Consider the following 18,251-nt stretch of genomic DNA (forward strand, 5'->3'; position numbering starts at 1 on the left):
TGCCGCCTATGACCAGTTTATTGAAGGCACATAGTTTTGCAAATCTCTCACCATTTTCGTTCCTTTCTCCCAGTCCGTGTCGTTTTATGATGTCCTCATATCCGGTGTTGTCCATTCCAACCCTGGCATTTAAATCGCCCATCAGAATGGTCAGGTCCTTTGTTGGGTACTTCTCAACGATTGACTGCAGCCTATTGTAGAATTGATCTTTATCGTCTTCATTGTAGTCGTTGGTAGGCGCATAGCATTGGATGATGTTCATTGAAATGCCCTCTTTCTTTGTTTTGAAGGAGGCTTTGATGATCCTTGATCCATGATAATCCCATCCCATAAGTGCATTTTGTGCTTATTTGGACAGCATCAATGCAACTCCTTGTGTATGTGAGTGAGGCATTTTCTTCATCATGGCCGAAGTATAACAGAAGCTCCCCTGAAGTTAGTCGTTGTTGTCCAACTTTCGTACAATGTGTTTCACTGATCCCAAGTACCTCTAGGTTGTATCTTCTCATTTCTGCAGCAATTTGGAAGGCTCTCCCGGTGTCCCACATTGTACGAACATTCCATGTACCTAAATAAATGGTCGCTCTGGTTGTCAGAAGGGGCATCGGCCTCGTAACTTCCGAAGGAATTCGGCTTTCATCATGAGGCGTCATAATTCTTCTAAATGAAGACCTTCTGACTCCCAGGGCAGAGTTTAAAAGGTTTGAATAATTTTTTCTGGTTAGCGTTTTTTTAGCGAGTTAGTTTTCTACGGGATGGGGACGCTAACCCCATGCCCAACCCTCCTCCTTTATCCGGGCTTGGGACCGGCAGTAGCCCCCAGAGGGACTCCAGGCGGAGTTTGTGACATTTATCAGTACACAATAAATATCTTACTGTATTGTGTTTTTCATTTGTAGTTAAAATGAAATTCAATTACAACTCAGAGATAAAATAAAATATATAGACAAGTTGTCATTAGATATGACCTTTTCTAAGTATGATTGACATCATACTAAAATAATTTGACTAATCTAAATAAACTACTGATAACGTAGGTATCATTATCAAAGTTTGATTTGATCATTTCGAATAAATTGAACATTGAGTAGATTGTTATAAATAAAAATAATCTCTTTGTGGATATCTCAATAAATAGAAAAATTAGATTTTCTGACGTTTTGTGACTTAGTGTAAGCTACTTCTTCAGAGTAAATAAATAACCAAATCAAAATTAATCCAAGTTTAAATAGTACAAAGGAACATTACTAGAATATTAGGTGAGATCAACCAAGAAAATCAGGTTTGAATAAATCAATTTCATGTCATTTCGGTCCAGCTGATTCATATGAAACATATTTCTGTATCTGTGTAAGTGTATGTGTGTTCTGTTCAAAAGAAATACCATGGATTAGTACTGCAATTTTACCATACTGTCATGGCACAACAGAACTCCAAAGAATCTTAAAACAACACAAAATTAAAGTATATTACAAAACAACCAACACATTTCGAAATACTTTAGTTCTCTTAAAAGAAAAATCCCATTCATGTCAACACAGAACTGCGTCTACAAATTAGGTTGTATCGATTGTGATACCTTTTTATATTGGACAGTCAACTCGCGAAATCTTGACTCGAATCAAAGAACATATTAGGTACATAAACAAACCTCCTAATAATCCCGTAAAACTGGATAAACTTCAAATTAAATCGGCAATAGCAGTTAACGCCATTTTCAACGACCACCAAATCGATTTCTCAAATATCAAAATATTACAAAAGGATTTTTCCAATTACAAACAAATGAGAGTAGCTGAAGCGTTCCATATAATGCTTAATCCTACTGCTCTCAACAGAAACGAAGGGCTTATCATACATCCTACTTAGACTACTATCGGTTGACATTAAGCCCACGGTATTTAAGATTCTCTACCACCCGTTTCTTAGACATTGTAGTGTGTGAAAAAAAATTTATTAATCGGTGATTGGTGTACTTGTTTTGCAAGTGTATACTGAAGTGAAAATGAACAAAACTTTTGTCACCTTTAATAATTTTGTTATTAAGTAAGAAAGAAAGCTTAGTTCAGTGAAGAGTTCTCTTTTCGGCGAATTCATTTTCAAAGCTGTACAATCGCAAATATATATACTTATTTTTACAGGGTGATAATAATACTGATAATAAACTTCTGTTATACATGGTGACAATGAGGTTAGATAAACAAAGGTATTAGAAAAAAAATTTTTTTTTAAACAAGGAAAGTAAATAATCGTTTGATAGTTAATGGCTTAAGTATTCATCGGATAAGGATGGCTCAGCATGATAAAATAAAATGTTGAAACAGAGATGAAATGTAATCGGAATGATCGTGGAAATAAAAACAAACCGGTTGGGGGTAGAAGATTTGAGGGGAAGAAGGAAGGTGAAGCGGGTGGCTGTAAGGGAACAAGAGTATGAAGAAAGAGAACAATTTTAATACATTAAGACCATGGTAGGAGTAAGGGGTTGTACCAGTTTCTTTTGTACACATAATTCTGGTTTTTCAAAATGTATGGCTATTGCCTCGGTAATGCAAAGAAGACGCAGTCTAATTGTCTTAGGAAGGCTTCTACTTACCTTGTAGATGACTTTGAACGCAGAGTCCGTCTTGATTGAGTGACCTGTGTTCACAAGGTGTTCGATTATAGAACTTCTTATTGAGCCGTTTATTAGAAAATTTTGTAATTGGTCGTAAACTGTTCATCTTTGTAATCTGATTAGTTGAAATCGAAATCGCTTCAAGTGCTGTGATTGGATGTCAGAATTTAGATTGTTACATTTGAAATTTAATGATAATGAATAATTTTTTTGTGTAATGTCAGTCTTGTAAGAAATTTAGACTTTTGAAGAAAAAAAACAGCAACTTGAGTGCAATCCTATTGTTAGTGAATGTGTACTGAGATTAATTTTTGTTTTCCGATCAAGTGATTTCATGTCAACCTTTAATTGAAGTCGTTAGTTATCTTGTCACGAATACTTATGTGTAACACATAAAAAGCAAGTTTTTGGGAAAACGGAACTGAAAACCGGTTTGAATATTTGATAAAAGTTATTACTGAATTAGGTCGGTAGTCAAATGCTGAATATCAAATTAATAATGAAATTATCACCAAAGTGTGTGCATAAGTTTTTTAGTAATACATGGTCTGTTAATGTGAAAAAGAAATCAACATGATAATTTATTGATTACGACATGTATAAATACGGCGAACGAACCGTAAACCATGGGTTAATGAAACGACTTTGACGGTACATCAAATTACTTACTTACGCCTGTTACTCCCAATGGAGCATAGGCCGCTGACCAGCATTCTCCAACCCACTCTGTCCTGGGCCTTCTTTTCTAGTTCCATCCAATTCTTGTTCATTTCTCTCATGTCTATCTCCATTTCTCGGCGTAATGTGTTCTTTGGTCTTCCTCTTTTCCTTTGGCCTTGAGGATTCCATGTGAGGACTTTTCTTGTGACACAGTTGGGTGCTTTCCTCAACAACAGGAATCGAGAAATAAAAGTCGATGTTTCGCGACTTATAAATGCAATACAAACGGGTATTTCCATTAAATTCATATCAAGGGCGACGACCTGATATAAATAGATGTTCTCATTATTCGTCTTGTATGTCACGTCCAAACCAATAACATCAGAGAAACGATCTGCCAAAATCCTTTGATCACCAGTCGTGAAGAAAAAATACGATAGACAGTTATCCTCGTCTAATTCGTATTCGCAAAGCCCACCTAAATATGTTATGTGAGCTTTTAATTTTCCGTAATCACTTATCGTTTACATTATAAATTGGCAAATTGCTTACCAGGAAGGTTCGCGTGTGAGAACACTTTGTACCGCATATTAAAGATATCTTGATCATTCAGAAGTTTCCCATAAGAATGGTAAGCATAATTCTTAATGTGGAATGAAGCGGTACCAGATATCAGCAGTGGTCGCGCATTTTCAAACTGGGCCTCCGTTAACCCGTGTACTCATGAATTACCTTGGTACCTCAGGGAATTGCACTCGTGATTGTGATGCACATTCCCACGTACAACAGTCCAGTAATCGTCGATAATCTTACAATACATGAAGGCCGGACATTGAGTGTTCATGGAAGTCCTTCATGACAAAAAATTTCAATAACAATCAAATTACCTCCTCCGTCTGATCAGCTGTGGCGAACCGCTAGATGTTATACGGCCATTTCTCCAGCACACAAATTTAATATACGAGTTTTCATCTCTGCACAAATGCGAATCTCGAACTACATAATGACAGTAAGTTGATCTTTCATAATTTGTGATAGCGGACTTTAACGCTTCAACCGATGGGAACGCAACGAGAAACAAGGTTGTCAAAAAGACTTCCTCCATTTCTGTTACGTGATAAACAACAGCACTTGTACTCGGAACGATACTCTCCTCCATAATGATGATTAAAATGTACTTCGTCGACAAGTACTGATGTTTTATAACAATCCGACAAAACATAACTAACAAATTAAAAACGAACTTTAAAACTAGCCATTTCATTGGACGAAACGGGATGAAAAATATTGCAATTTTGGGTTGAAAAAACATTTTAAAAAGGAGGATGGGGTTTTTTTTAAAAAAATTGCCGTGGGGCTAATGAATTTCACTTACATAAATATAGAAACATGTCTCATATGAATCAGCTGGACCGAAATGACATGAAATTGATTTATTCAAACCTGATTTTCTTGGTTGATCTCACCTAATATTCTAGTAATGTTCCTTTGTACTATTTAAACTTGGATTAATTTTGATTTGGTTATTTATTTACTCTGAAGAAGTAGCTTACACTAAGTCACAAAACGTCAGAAAATCTAATTTTTCTATTTATTGAGATATCCACAAAGAGATTATTTTTATTTATAACTAATGATAAAGTTCGATTGCACTATTTTTGCTATATCTTTCCTTATAATTAAGCTCATTAATTATGAGTCTTCTGACAAAACTGCTTTATATAATATTATACACAATATTCCTATCCGTCCCTAAAGTTATCAATCACAATACCAGGGAAATCAAACGAGGACCTTGTACTAATCTGTATATTTCTTACTACTTAATGTGACCAACTATACCTGAAATATAGGACCATGACGCAAACATTCGAATATATTTAAGGTACAAAATGAAATAGTAATTTTATGGTTGATTAACAGTCATTTATAAACGTAGAAAGATTTCCATTTGTGTCAAATGGTCACTTAAAATTAGAAGTAAATGAAGACATCATAATCTAATTGTTCAGTAAATACAAATGTGTATCCTTCGTTGCCAGAGATTAACTTCTATTCTCATAGTCTTAATAATATTCTAACCTTCAGCTTGAAATTATGTCTAATTAATCAGATTCATTCATGTTAAATATTCTTAATAGGATTTTGTTATTTGTAATAATCATGTGATTCTCCAACTTAATATCGTATATATATAATAGTTAAGTATATTACCAGTCAACTCCACCTGTAGCTTTTCTAGAGTTACTGTCGGTTCCAAGCCTGGATAAAGGAAGATGGTTGGACGTGGAGGTTGGTAACCCCATCCTGTAGAAAAATAAATCAGATCAGAATAAACATTACCAGTCTTGTAATCCAATATACTATTTTAGCAACTTTAAACATATAAGATAAACAGACCAACCTAAATATATAAGTGAAATATTTGTGATTTAAAATTAGAAAATAACGCTTACCATCATAAAATAATATTCGTCTAAGATAGTTTGAAGTAAAACATGATGGTCATGTGTATCTGTATGCTTTATAATTTATTTACACCTTTATAACAACATTGAAGTACACACAAACACACACACAGAGAGAGAGAGAGAGAGATTCATCATACAGAAAACCAATATGGTTATGTAATGAATAACATAAGAAGTGTACACTTTATCATATTTCAAACTGAATCATATAGAAATAACATAATATTCAATTGGAAAACTTATATTGTATTTGCTTAAACCAACTAATTTTATATTGATTTATCTAGTTTTGTATAAAACATAAACTGTTATGACTTTTTTACTTACGCCTGTCATTCCTCGTGAAGGAGCATACGCCGCTCACTAGCATTCTCCATACAACCCTGTTATGGACAATCCTTTACAGCTCTTTTCAGTTGTTATTCATCCTTTACATATCTGATCCTATTTACCGACGTAATGTGTTTTTTGGCCTTCCGATTTTCCGTTTCCCTTTAGGATCCCAACATATGGAGTGTCAAAATTAGTTCATTTCATATTCTACGATAAAATTACCGAAAATCGTCCGAAGATTTTAATCGCTTATCGTATGAGATTAGAAAGCCCTATTACTATCTTAGTACCTATTCTTTGAACACGTTCAAAAACATCTTCATCTTTAATTAAATCACCAAGATACTTAGTTCAAAATGAGGTCATAGATATGTGAGATATAAAGTTCGAAACCTTTCTTTATAAAAGCATTTGAATGATCTTCTAAACAACTGCAACGCTCGAAAACTGATAACAGCTGCTACATCGAGATATACAATTGTTTGCAATTCGTGACTTACAATCCAACTGTAATCCATACTGATGGCTATTATTTTATCAGTGCAGTAAAATACGCTTTGGTGCAAGTTTATCCCAAAGCAACAATATTTAGACGAACCAAACGATTAGTCTAAGTCAGATTGAATCACTAGCTTCATAATGTCACTGAGTATTTCACAGTCAGTATTTCACACCAACTGCAAATAAAAATATGAGAGAAACTCGTCAGTCCACAAAAGAAATACCAAGGAACATAGGACAGTATGTTGTGGTAGACCACTATTCACAGGCTTCCATCCAGAAAGAGTTCCTTAATCTTTCATGTTCCATCTTCCCCAACAGAACGAGTTTCATATCCACTCTTATTTTGTACCAGTTATCCCTAACTTGGAAATCATCTACCTAAGTGGAAGAGACAGCTGAAGATGTCACGGATATTTAGTTTTTGATGGCACTGTTGTCCATAACACCCTTATAATCGAAGACTTCAAGACCAGTCAAATCAGAAGTCAGTGGGTCCGAAGATATATTTGGGAGATGGTGAATATTTTCCAAGCTGACTAGTCATTGTGAGGGAAGTGTTTGACTGAGCACAACAATTGTATATCTCGATGTAGCAGCTGTTATCAGTTTTCGAGCGTTGCAGTTGTTTAGAAGATCATTCAAATGCTTTTATAAAGAAAGGTTTCGAACTTTATATCTCACATATCTATGACCTCATTTTGAACTAAGTATCTTGGTGATTTAATTAAAGATGAAGATGTTTTTGAACGTGTTCAAAGAATAGGTACTAAGATAGTAATAGGGCTTTCTAATCTCATACGATAAGCGATTAAAATCTTCGGACGATTTTCGGTAATTTTATCGTAGAATATGAAATGAACTAATTTTGACACTCCATATGGTACATAGTGATTTGGCTGTTAACACCCTCAATCTTTTGACTTCCTCGATGATTAATCATTAACGAAGCCACTATTAAAAATTCCAAAGCTTCAGTCAAATAGACTCCATATGGGTTCGCTTTTGCCGAGCATCCGAATACTGTGACTCCTACCAGAAAATATGGCACCGGCTCCATCGGTGAACGCTTCAGGAGCGAAACTGGATCTTCAGTAGAAAACGTGCCACAAGAACTAACATAGATCAGTGGACCTAGTTTTTTGCTATCAAAGATAGAAGATTGAAATCACTAACAACTGATACGATCTAACCAGACTTCAAATTCATATACTCGTAAGGATCCAAACTAGCATAATAAACCAAATCCATAATAGTTCTCTTAATTCTGCTTGTTTTGTATACATATGTATGTCCATTTTCAAGCCCACGCGGTTCCGAACTCCTTACCTACGACCGCACGGCAGTGGTCCATTGTCTTAAGATGATGGCTCACTGTTACCTCAAGATCGTTTTGAGGCCGGAATACGGTTTCTGACTCTTCCTCCATGTTCCACCTACTTACTTTTGTGTCCCTTATGTTCCCGTAGATACACTTGGTCACGCTGGTAGGCATCGGTCATTTTTATCCCAGCTAATCAGAACATCTAGTTCCCCTTTCAGTACCCACGCATCTGTATCTCATGTTACCTCTCTCCAAACTTTTATGTCAGTGCAAAGTCAACTCACCTTAGCCGAGTTACGTATTGAACATCGTAGTCAGTGGGAGAGCAATATGCTGTCCAACTTGTCTCAAGATCTGGCCTCGTTTATTTTCTGTGTCTAAAGTGCTAGGCCCGTTAGTCCGCAGTGAGCGACCGACTTCATAATTTTGTTTTCGAATCTAGTCCTTCGTCTAGAAGAGGCTCCTAAGTGAAAATTGTCACAGAATAGTTCATAATAACCTCTGGTTTGTTGTGGTCTTTCTCTATCGTTTGAGATTCACTCTCTTCTGTAGCGTGACCAAACCTTAATTTATGTATATAGCAGTTGATATATTTTGGTTTTGTTGTCATATGGCTGAAACTTACCACACACGTGACTTTTATAATATGAATGGAAAACACTTGTACTGTTCACATTTTAAGCAGATAACCATTGATTAACATGGTGTTCTAATGTGGCTTGTTAGTAAATTTCGACATACTGGTCCATCCTTCTATTTATTTATTTATTTTCCTCATGCCTGAGTATCTCACAGTCAGCGAACATCGTATGGATGTGAGTTTTATGACCGAAACACTAACCACATACGCACTCGAACCACCGTCCTCCTAACTGCTAGACCACGTGTAGTGGAACTGAGCCCTAGCCACACAATCCTCAAAGCTGAACACGGGACAACTAGGAAAATAGATATTCAGCATTTAAAGCGCAGAAAAAACCAAAAAGGAATAACGCGGAATCATTTATTCAATTCATTTGGATGGCATGACTCAGCCTTGTAGGCATGGTCATTCTTGTGTGTTGTCTTATCACTTGTACTCATATCAAATACGTTGTTCTATCTCCATCCTAAATGTGTTCATCATATATTGGTGATTATTACGATACGATGAATAATTGTAGACAATGATGTGACTTCCACGTAAGATCTTATAGATTAGGCAGTTGCATCATGACAAGTTTACGATTTTAGGATTAGGTCCATTCTTAGAGAAGTACACTTATATGTTTTAAAAAAGTAATTTTTTCTTTTAATACGTCTTCGTGTCTATCTACTTCCAATCCGCTCTGAAAACCAAGTGCTCTTATGGAAACGAACAATTACGAATTATATTTGTGCATTTCCTTTTTGCACCTGATTATTTTATACAGGCAGTGAAGCGGTTCTTCAGGTTTGACTGACTTTCTTCATTGCTTTTGAAGTAGATTCATTTTTATTTCTCACCTGAGGGAGACTCAAGAGCTTGGTGAGTAAACACGTGGTAACCGGGTAGAGAATGAGAAAATCGTACCTCACCAATATGGTGCTGAGTGGCATGCTTGCCGGACTTCCTCTGATACAGAGTTTTGAAAGTCATATCTGGTGGAATCTCCAGTGTGCTGGAATAAAGCCAGGACAATTGTGATTTTCAACAGTGTTTAATCAGATACTGTTTTTGATCACCCTACTTCTAAGTATTTTCGGTTTGTAGACGGCGCATTAAAATGGCCTACCAGGGTCTGAGTTTACTTAGTGTGAAGTCATTCATCATTCATTCTAGACAGATGTGTACTAGAACTAGGTCCAATATCTTGCCTTTTTCGTTTCAACCGGCGGCGTTTCAGCTCACATGTTCCTGAGTCATGTGCCACTTTCTCGACGGCTCGTGTGATTCAGGCGCTTTATGTGTGCATGACAGCCCCACCATCCATATGAATTAGTCTATCGGCTATACAAAGTAAGGAGCCAAGTAATTAAGTTTCTTTATCATGCATTTCTGACGTTAACCATGTTTCTTAGATGGTCATGACACCAGGATTTTCTTTCACTACCACGCTTTGGAACTCCGCCATTTTACTAAGTAGGCTTCGATCATTTAGCACGTCTTTAATTCTGTCAGATAATTTACTGTATTACCCACAGTGCTTAGGGGATCGTCTAGTTCCGAACTTCAGCAATATGAACACCCAGGTTATATCGCTATCTCGGCGGCCCCATTTGTTTTTGACTTTCTCGATCATCATGAGCGGATTTTCACCGAACGTTGTCACATCAACCTAATGTATCGCAAACCGGGATAATGCTTATGTTAACTTTCATGTAGTCATTTAGAGTGCCATACTATGATGTATTTTTTTATAAAACGAGCTAAATTATGTTACGAATTTTGCTTCGGCCGAAATTTTTATTTTCCACATCTGATTGTGTTAAGTCGGACAAGCATTGAGTGTTCGAATGACATTGTAATGACCTACTTTTATCAAGAGAACGCGATTGGTGTAATAGAAACAACTATTATTATAACCAATTGTACCCGGGATTGTTTTACCGTACTTGTTCGTTAAACTGTACCAAAATACATACATTCCTCCGTTGACTGTGACCTTTCGCGAACTTGGTTACGCTCAGTAACCACACTTGTAACCTGGCACGATCTCGATATTCTTTCGACACCACGAGATCGCCAACAAACACATCTCGACTACAGCCACCAACTGCCTTCTGATATTTAGCCTACGGAGGGTGCTATCTTTTAACTGGCACGTAGTCTTCTTTTAGTGGTGATCACAGTCAACCGCGACTCGACACCACACTACAACATCATAAGTCATAGTAAGCTTAATGAAATAGTTGTCTTTTTAATTATACTGTCAATGATTGACTTTGTGGAGAGATATTTGTTGCACTGTGAAATATGTTTTTATTAGCAAATAACTTTTATCTTCAGTTTTAAAGCAATATCGTTTGTCCTGTAATAAATCAGTCTTACTGGACTATAGTTCATGTTTTGGGTTTATAAGCTTGATTATCTACATTTAACTACTTTGAGTAACATATCTGTGCTAATGAAACAATAAATATAATACCCGACTAGTTTAGTATTCTCGGTTATCGTATTATCCAGTTTAGTTGCTATAAGCACAGTGCTTGAAGCACGTAACTTTACAGACCAGCTTAGTAAGCGTCACAACGGTGACGACGCTTACCTTCTGGCTAACGGTACACTCAAACGATTCAGCCGACCCACACTAACCATGTTGATGAAAGCTTCATCTGCAACTGCACAGGACTTTCCGAAGTGAACCTGAGTGCTGACTTGGTGTTCTGGAAACTGGGGCATCCAAGAGAAGGCACTTGTCCTGGTCCGGATACTGTTCATCCTGCGTACAGGCAATACAAACATACAGGGAACGTATGTACGAATGCTATAAGAGAAGACTGGCTTCAGTACAAGATGAAGATTATGGATAAATTTGTCGCCAATCCGAAAAGTTTATACCATTATACAGCTTCTCTTCGTCAAGTCAAAACTAGATTTTCCCAACTGATAGGTCCTAATGACCCGACCAATAACGACGGCGACGCCGCTAACCTTCCGGCTGAACTCTCGGACATTTCAACCGACCCACATCAACTATGCTGATGACAGCTTCATCTGCAACTGCATAGAACTTTTCGAATTGAACCTGAGCGCTGACTTGCTGTTCGGGAAACTGCAGCACCTAAGAAAACACACTTCTCCTAGCCCAAATATGGTTCACTCTGCTACACTGACGGTAGCAGCTTCAATCCTGGCAGCACCGCTTAGCGTAGTGTACTCACACTCGCTCAGCCGAGGCACTTTACCGGAAATTTGGAAGCTGGCTCACATCAGACCAATTTTCAAAGGAGGACAATGCAGCGAACCTTCAGGTTACTGACCGGTGGCTCTTCTCTCTATACCTCCAAAATTTATGGAGTCCCTGATATGCGATGTATACATGACTATTTACTGTTCTCAAATTTTTTCTCACCTCAACAGCATGGTTTCACGAGGGGTCACCCTTGTATAACCAACATGCTGACTTCGGTGGACAGATGGGCAAGCATCCTTGATCGCAAGGGGAAGGTTGACATCATTTACCTTGACTTCTCAAAAGTTTTTGATAGGGTCAGCTGTATGTGTTTTATCAATAAGCTCAAACGATTGGGTATCAGATCACCTCTAATTGAGTGGCTCATTTCATACCTGAAAAATCGACATTTTAAGGTCAAGGCTAACTTTGCTTTCTCTCAGGCAGTGGAATGTTTTAGTGGGGTACCCCAGGGCCCAGTACTAGTACCTCTTCCCTTCTTGACTTATATAAATGATCTTCCACAACGGGTATCGTCAGACGTATTCCTTTTTGCTGATGACGTGAAGCTTCGGAGAGAGATACACAACTGAGATCATGTACTGGCACTTCAGGAGGATTTGACTTGCCCTCACAGTTCGGCAGATGATAACGGACTTACCTCTAACACTTCAAAGTGTGAAGTAGTCCATCTGCGACATGTTTCAGACTACAGTTACAACTTAAGAAACTCCTCTCTAGTAGTATACCGAATCGAAAAGTATTTTTAGGAGTGCTGGTACCCTATGATTTGAAGTCTTACGCTAATTGTGACGAAAGTTCCTTTTGAGCGAACCTTGTACTGGTAACACTGAAGCGCATTTTTGGCCAGTTTGACAGGAGAACTTTCCACGTAATCCTCAACAGTTTTATTCGTCCCCATTTAGAGTACGGAAACATAGTATTTTCTCCCTCACTTCAAAAAGATAAGAACACTCTGGAGTGTATCCAACGGCTAGCCATGAAATCGGTTTGAGGACTCAAATTCAAACCATATGAAGAGCGACTCTAATCACTTAACTGTTACCCATTGGCGTATAGACGTCTTAGAGGTGACCTTCCGATGGCTTACTGCATCCTTAGCACTTCTGAACACCCCCTTAAACACCCACTTAAAATCAGTCCCAATACAAACCTAAGGTATAACACCCAGAAATTGGAGGTACAACATAGCAGAACGGACTATGGACACAACTTCTACTCGTTAAGAGTTGTCAGATGCTGAAACTCGCTACGGGCCGAGCTAGTTCAAGCGACTTCCCAGAAGTCCTTCAAGAGGCGACTTGACCTATTCTTAAGGACCAAGGACAGCATCATACTATGATTTACCAATTTCTTTTTCCTCTTTTATTGTCAACATACCTAGGTTCCTGCCTGGAGGATTTGGTGATCCCGTGCTGCTAGACACGGAAGCCCGTTAAGCGAAAGCTTCTTCTATTCCGTACAAAACCATTCGAACCACTTGAAAACGATCAACGTGAGATTATATATACATTATGGCGTATATAGATTCAGAAAGGTGAAGCTGAGAGCCTAGAATTTGTGCAGGATAGGATGCTATATTGATGTATCATATTTATCATATTCCCACTAGCCCTAACATATCTCTAATTCATTTCGTTTATAAGTTACACGTTAAATTGTAGTGATATGAGCCTATTGAAAGTTTCAGAATTTCGACCATTAAAACATTAAATTGCTTAGCTACCCTAAAAAATAGCCGAAAAAAACACTAAATGAGACAAACCGACCACCATTGCTTACAAAGGTGGCGGGGATTATAGTTCCCGTTTCATTCTAATCTGTCACTAAGTCGACTGTCAAAGTGACGTAACGGAGTTCAGTTTAATTGCAGTCGATCGTCACTGAGGCCAGGACGACCATATTACTTCGGATCCGGTCAGTTTGCCGGGATTTTACAGGGTTATGTTTCCTTCTTCAGCAGAAGCAAAACGAAATTCTAAGGGGCGGCTTGCCTGCGCACTTTTAGAATCCACACTTTTTTCTATTCTGAAAGCTTGTGAATGCTAACTTCATCTACTGTTTCTGCAAGTAGCTTGCTTATTAAAGGCTTAGGTCACTATGTGGCCAACTTCTAGAATGACCAACCTGAACAAGTATAAACCTCGTCGGCAAATAATTTCAAAGAGAAATCTGACTATTACAGAAGAGTATATTACAAGGATTGATACAGGTCGACAGATACACTGTCTTTATCTCCGCATGCTGACATACAATTTTAAGAACCATTTACAAACATCTACGTTACAGTAATTGTTAGTCATGTAGGGAAGATCTTATTGTTATACTTCATAATATGTATTGACAAACGGCTTAATTTTCCGTATGTATGTCCGTTTTCTGGTATCTTGGTTTATTTTCTGTGACCTTTTAACCACATAAAAGGGTCTGTAGCACTTTATTTGATGCTTATATACCAATCTGTGAAGTCTCATGTTCTATTAGCCTTCCGTTAACATCTTGTTTTTCAGTCTACTTTCACGGTAATTGTCTCAGTTATGTTCCGGAAACTCACAACTTTAGGATAAGTCTCACGTTCTTGTGACATTGCTGTTGCCTAGTTATTTTGATCATTAGGCAGGTACTCTTCAGTAACTTTTGGTCATGGAAAATGCCATCGATTTTTCAACTGTGCCAGTCTATAAGCCGACGCCTACATTGGTAGTCATTCCCATCCGTCAAGAAACAAATTGACCACCGTTTAGTTCAGTAAGATATGTTTAGTTACCGTGTTTCATACGGTTCATATTATTAGAAAAAGCCTTGTGATTAGTTGGTTTTTGCACTTATTTTCATCGTTTAGTCATACGGCTAAATATGTATGTTGACGTATCAGGGTGTCTATTCTCCAATCGAGGTAGATTGTCTCTGAGACTATAGTCTATGGACGACCTTGGATCAACGCTGAGGTGACCTTAAGAATCCCTGCCTAGTTACTAGGGTTAAATGAAGATTATAAATCAGTGGAAGGAATTAGTATGTGGGTTTACAGTTAGACATTAGGGTCAGGAATGAGATTTAGTGTTCTCATCACTAACTGATATAAAATGTCAAAGTGCTATCTAACCACAATCCAAGACCTAAGTAATTCCAGTACGAATCTAAAAGCTGATTAGCCTATACTGTTAGTGAAATACTAGCGTACTCACAGAGGTGTTAAAAGCATATGACCATGTTTCTATTAAAACTTGGTTTGCTTGACTGTGCAAAATTTGATGTCTGACACATCGGAAACCCTATTTTTATGCAACCATTCGAGTGGTTATATCTCGATTCTAAACCATATGGTTTGTGTCTTTGACTACCATTCTCAGTCATTGATATGGGCATCTGTAGAATAGTTGAATGTAAAGGTACTCGATTTCCAATCAATCGATCATGCATTCACATACTTTGATTAGAAAAATATAAACAACGCAGGGTCTGGCACGTATGTATGTGGATCACTGAGGCAGATGATCTGTATCGAATGATTTCACTGGCCCTACATGTATACCGACCTCACTTGTTACACTTACTACCATAGCAAAAACGTAAGGAAATAAAAATGAAGTTCATAACACTAACATTCTTTACTCTTTATTGTATTCATAGAGTTATTCTATTTTCATGCATACCTCAAGTACAAATATTCATCCTAAACATTTATTGCATTAATGTGCTAGATTTTCCTAGAAAATCCTTTTTTAGTTGACATTTAATGATTAGGTGCAGAATATAAAATTTATGCACTTTCCATTTTGTAGTCTCAATTTTTGTGAATGACTACTGTCACTAGTAGTTCTAAGCAACCAGTTTGTGTTCCTGATAGTGTGACTGAAGATAAGGTTGTACATTGGAAAATACATCGTCGACAACTCGTTAACCCATCGGTTTCTATCTGCGAACTTGTTGATGACGCGTCTGGTAAGATAGACATTAGAGCTCCTGGCTATGGTTGGGTAACCAAGATGAAAGATGAAGGTGCTGTAGTTGTTCCTGGGTAAGATATCTTTACTAATTTTTTTATTTGTAAGATGTGTTCTATTCAACTTCCTACCATGCACACATCACGTTGTAATGAAAGACTTGTGTGCGGAATGCGGTGCCAATTTGCGTAGGTAAGTCTAGCTTTTTTCATTCAACGTCTCCTCAGAGAAGGAGGGATATCAGGTGAACGGATTACTGATGCTAGTGCTAGTATACCAATGGTGCATGCAATCCCAGAACTTCATGTCAGTGAAACAGTAAGTTATGATAGTCAGCTTGTCTTAATTACAATTTGTTACGAAGATACAAATCTGGATGCCAAATGCGGTTATTATTATTAGTTTTAATAGATAATCATAGGAAAGCGTCTTACATACTGTTTATTAGATGTACTTCATTTATTATTGAACCACATTTTTTGCTAACATGATCATTATTGGTCAACCATTTCTGAGATCTTTACGAAACTGATGTCTGTGATTGACATAGTTATTTATCTTTTTTCCTTAGTAGCGGTACTCCCAGTGTACCTAACTGTTAAACTGTCTTGCATGTGGAATACCGGTCATTAGTCCAAAAAATACCTAAAAGGAGCGAAACATGTAATATTCACTGTGATTGTCATGGTTGTGATAGTGGTTGAATAAATACCCTAGGGATGAAAGGCCCGTATTCATTCCTTCGGAGAATGGCTAAAAATAATAGTTCATTTTGGAAATACATCAGCATATTTAATGGGGTTAGATAAAACTAGATAAAGAGTTTTGTATTTCTTGGATAAGATTATAAGTAAATATAGTGTTACCAAAACGGAAAAGATCGATTCATATTGCTTTAAGCTATTAATTGGCACATTTTCTCTACATGGACTAGCTAGTCACCTAATCTCTCGTTCTATGTTATTATTCTGGTTACTTCAAAGTATCCTTTACTATACATCTGTCTTGAACAATCTATTATCGAACTAGAGGGTTATCGTACATCATACTACATTTGCCAAGTATTTTAAAAACCCACAGAGGTACTGAAGAGACTCAACTTCCGAATATACAATATGTAACTGGGTTTATTAGTTTGTTTATGACCTGGTAAATCTTCTCTACTTAGAAAAGTATTGTTCGAGGTACTAAGTAACATCATAAAACATCTAAAGGTTCTTCGACGGACGATGCTTTCTGGTGTAGGACTAGGCTGGAAGGAAGCTAGGGGCGTCCAAACCAGAACATGGTATCAGTCGATGAAGTCATCGGCAATTAGCCTGAGCCATGTTAAAAGGTATAGACCACTGGTTGGGTTCCGCGTGGTTATCGTAACCAATGGTTATAGACTTTGAACGACATGGCTCGAAATCGTTTGCAATGGCGCAGGTGCATCCATTCTTTGTCTTCCCCCAAATCCTGAAATTCTAAATTTCTCATAATCTTTTTTGTTTTTTATTTCACCAATTTATATCTTCTTCGTGAATCGTACCTTCTGTGCTTAATCCTTCCCACCACTACTACTGATACTGTTACTACCTCTAATACCCATAGATTTGACCAGACAATTTCATTTCTCTGTGCTAATGGGGTATGACAACTTAAACTGATATACATACGTACAAGGTTCTGCATTGTGACTAACTAATTACGTGAAGGGGCAATTCAGACTATGTGTTGTTTACGACATACTATTTTGTATATAACTTTCACTAGATTTTCTGTGCATTTTGTTTGTTAACATCATTAACCTTTTTTTTGTATTCAAACAGGTTGCAGATGAAATCGCTTTACAGGATCAACAAAGTTTATTGGCTGCTCGAAAACTTGTTTTGCTGGTTGATCTTGATCAGACAATAATACATACAACTAATGATCCAAAAGCTTTTAAATATAAAGTAATTAATTTGTTTATAACGTATTTCTACGAAATATATGTGTGAATTTAATTCTTTGGTGAGGACTGTTGTAATATAGCAGATTTGGTGTTGGATGATTCCAGTGTTTAGCTCCAACTATTAGTCCACATGTTTGTATTCCACTATATTCTGTTTTGATTTGCTGATCAGAATATTAGTTTATTATTAACGGAAATACTTATTTCTGATCATTCTAAACTTAAATAATTGTCCTAGTTTGGCTTTTAAAAGTCTGTTTTACCATAAGATTTATGAGATGAAAGTCATTTTTCGTAGATAATTATACTTGGTTCGGCTATTCACGGGTTAAAATTCATTTTTCATATTTAGGTTCTAGAAGTTAATTTTTATCTGTATTCCGTACACAATCAGTAAATCTCATTGCTTTATTACATAGGCCTAAACTTGATTACTGAGTTGCTTTGTACACTGAACACCCTATGTACCTTCAACCACTATCTCCATATAATACTAATAGCCTATCAAAGCGATGTCGTTGGGATGTATTGGCTAGAGTACTTGTTATGTAAAGCCTTAACATACTACGAAGTTACTTGAAGAGTCG

The 18,251-nt window shown here is 37.0% G+C and overlaps 1 protein-coding gene across 2 annotated transcripts in view; it reads left to right on the forward strand.

Moving 5' to 3' along the window:
* The first annotated feature begins 13,986 nt into the window (after positions 1-13,986).
* CTDP1_1 (RNA polymerase II) overlaps positions 13,987-18,251 on the forward strand; it is a 32,345-nt gene continuing 28,080 nt past the window's right edge. The window contains exons 1-5 of one of the 2 annotated variants that reach the window (XM_051212345.1): positions 13,987-14,143; positions 15,567-15,802; positions 15,837-15,920; positions 15,956-16,046; positions 17,540-17,665. In XM_051212345.1, the coding sequence (XP_051072523.1) occupies positions 15,582-15,802; positions 15,837-15,920; positions 15,956-16,046; positions 17,540-17,665 (522 nt within the window). In that variant the 5' untranslated portion in view covers positions 13,987-14,143; positions 15,567-15,581. Of the gene's footprint in view, positions 14,144-15,566; positions 15,921-15,955; positions 16,047-17,539; positions 17,666-18,251 lie in introns of both variants that reach the window. The other variant, XM_051212346.1, reaches the window with a different exon arrangement.

Source organism: Schistosoma haematobium, chromosome ZW (genome assembly GCF_000699445.3).
Source record: "Schistosoma haematobium chromosome ZW, whole genome shotgun sequence".
Taxonomy (NCBI): domain Eukaryota; kingdom Metazoa; phylum Platyhelminthes; class Trematoda; order Strigeidida; family Schistosomatidae; genus Schistosoma; species Schistosoma haematobium.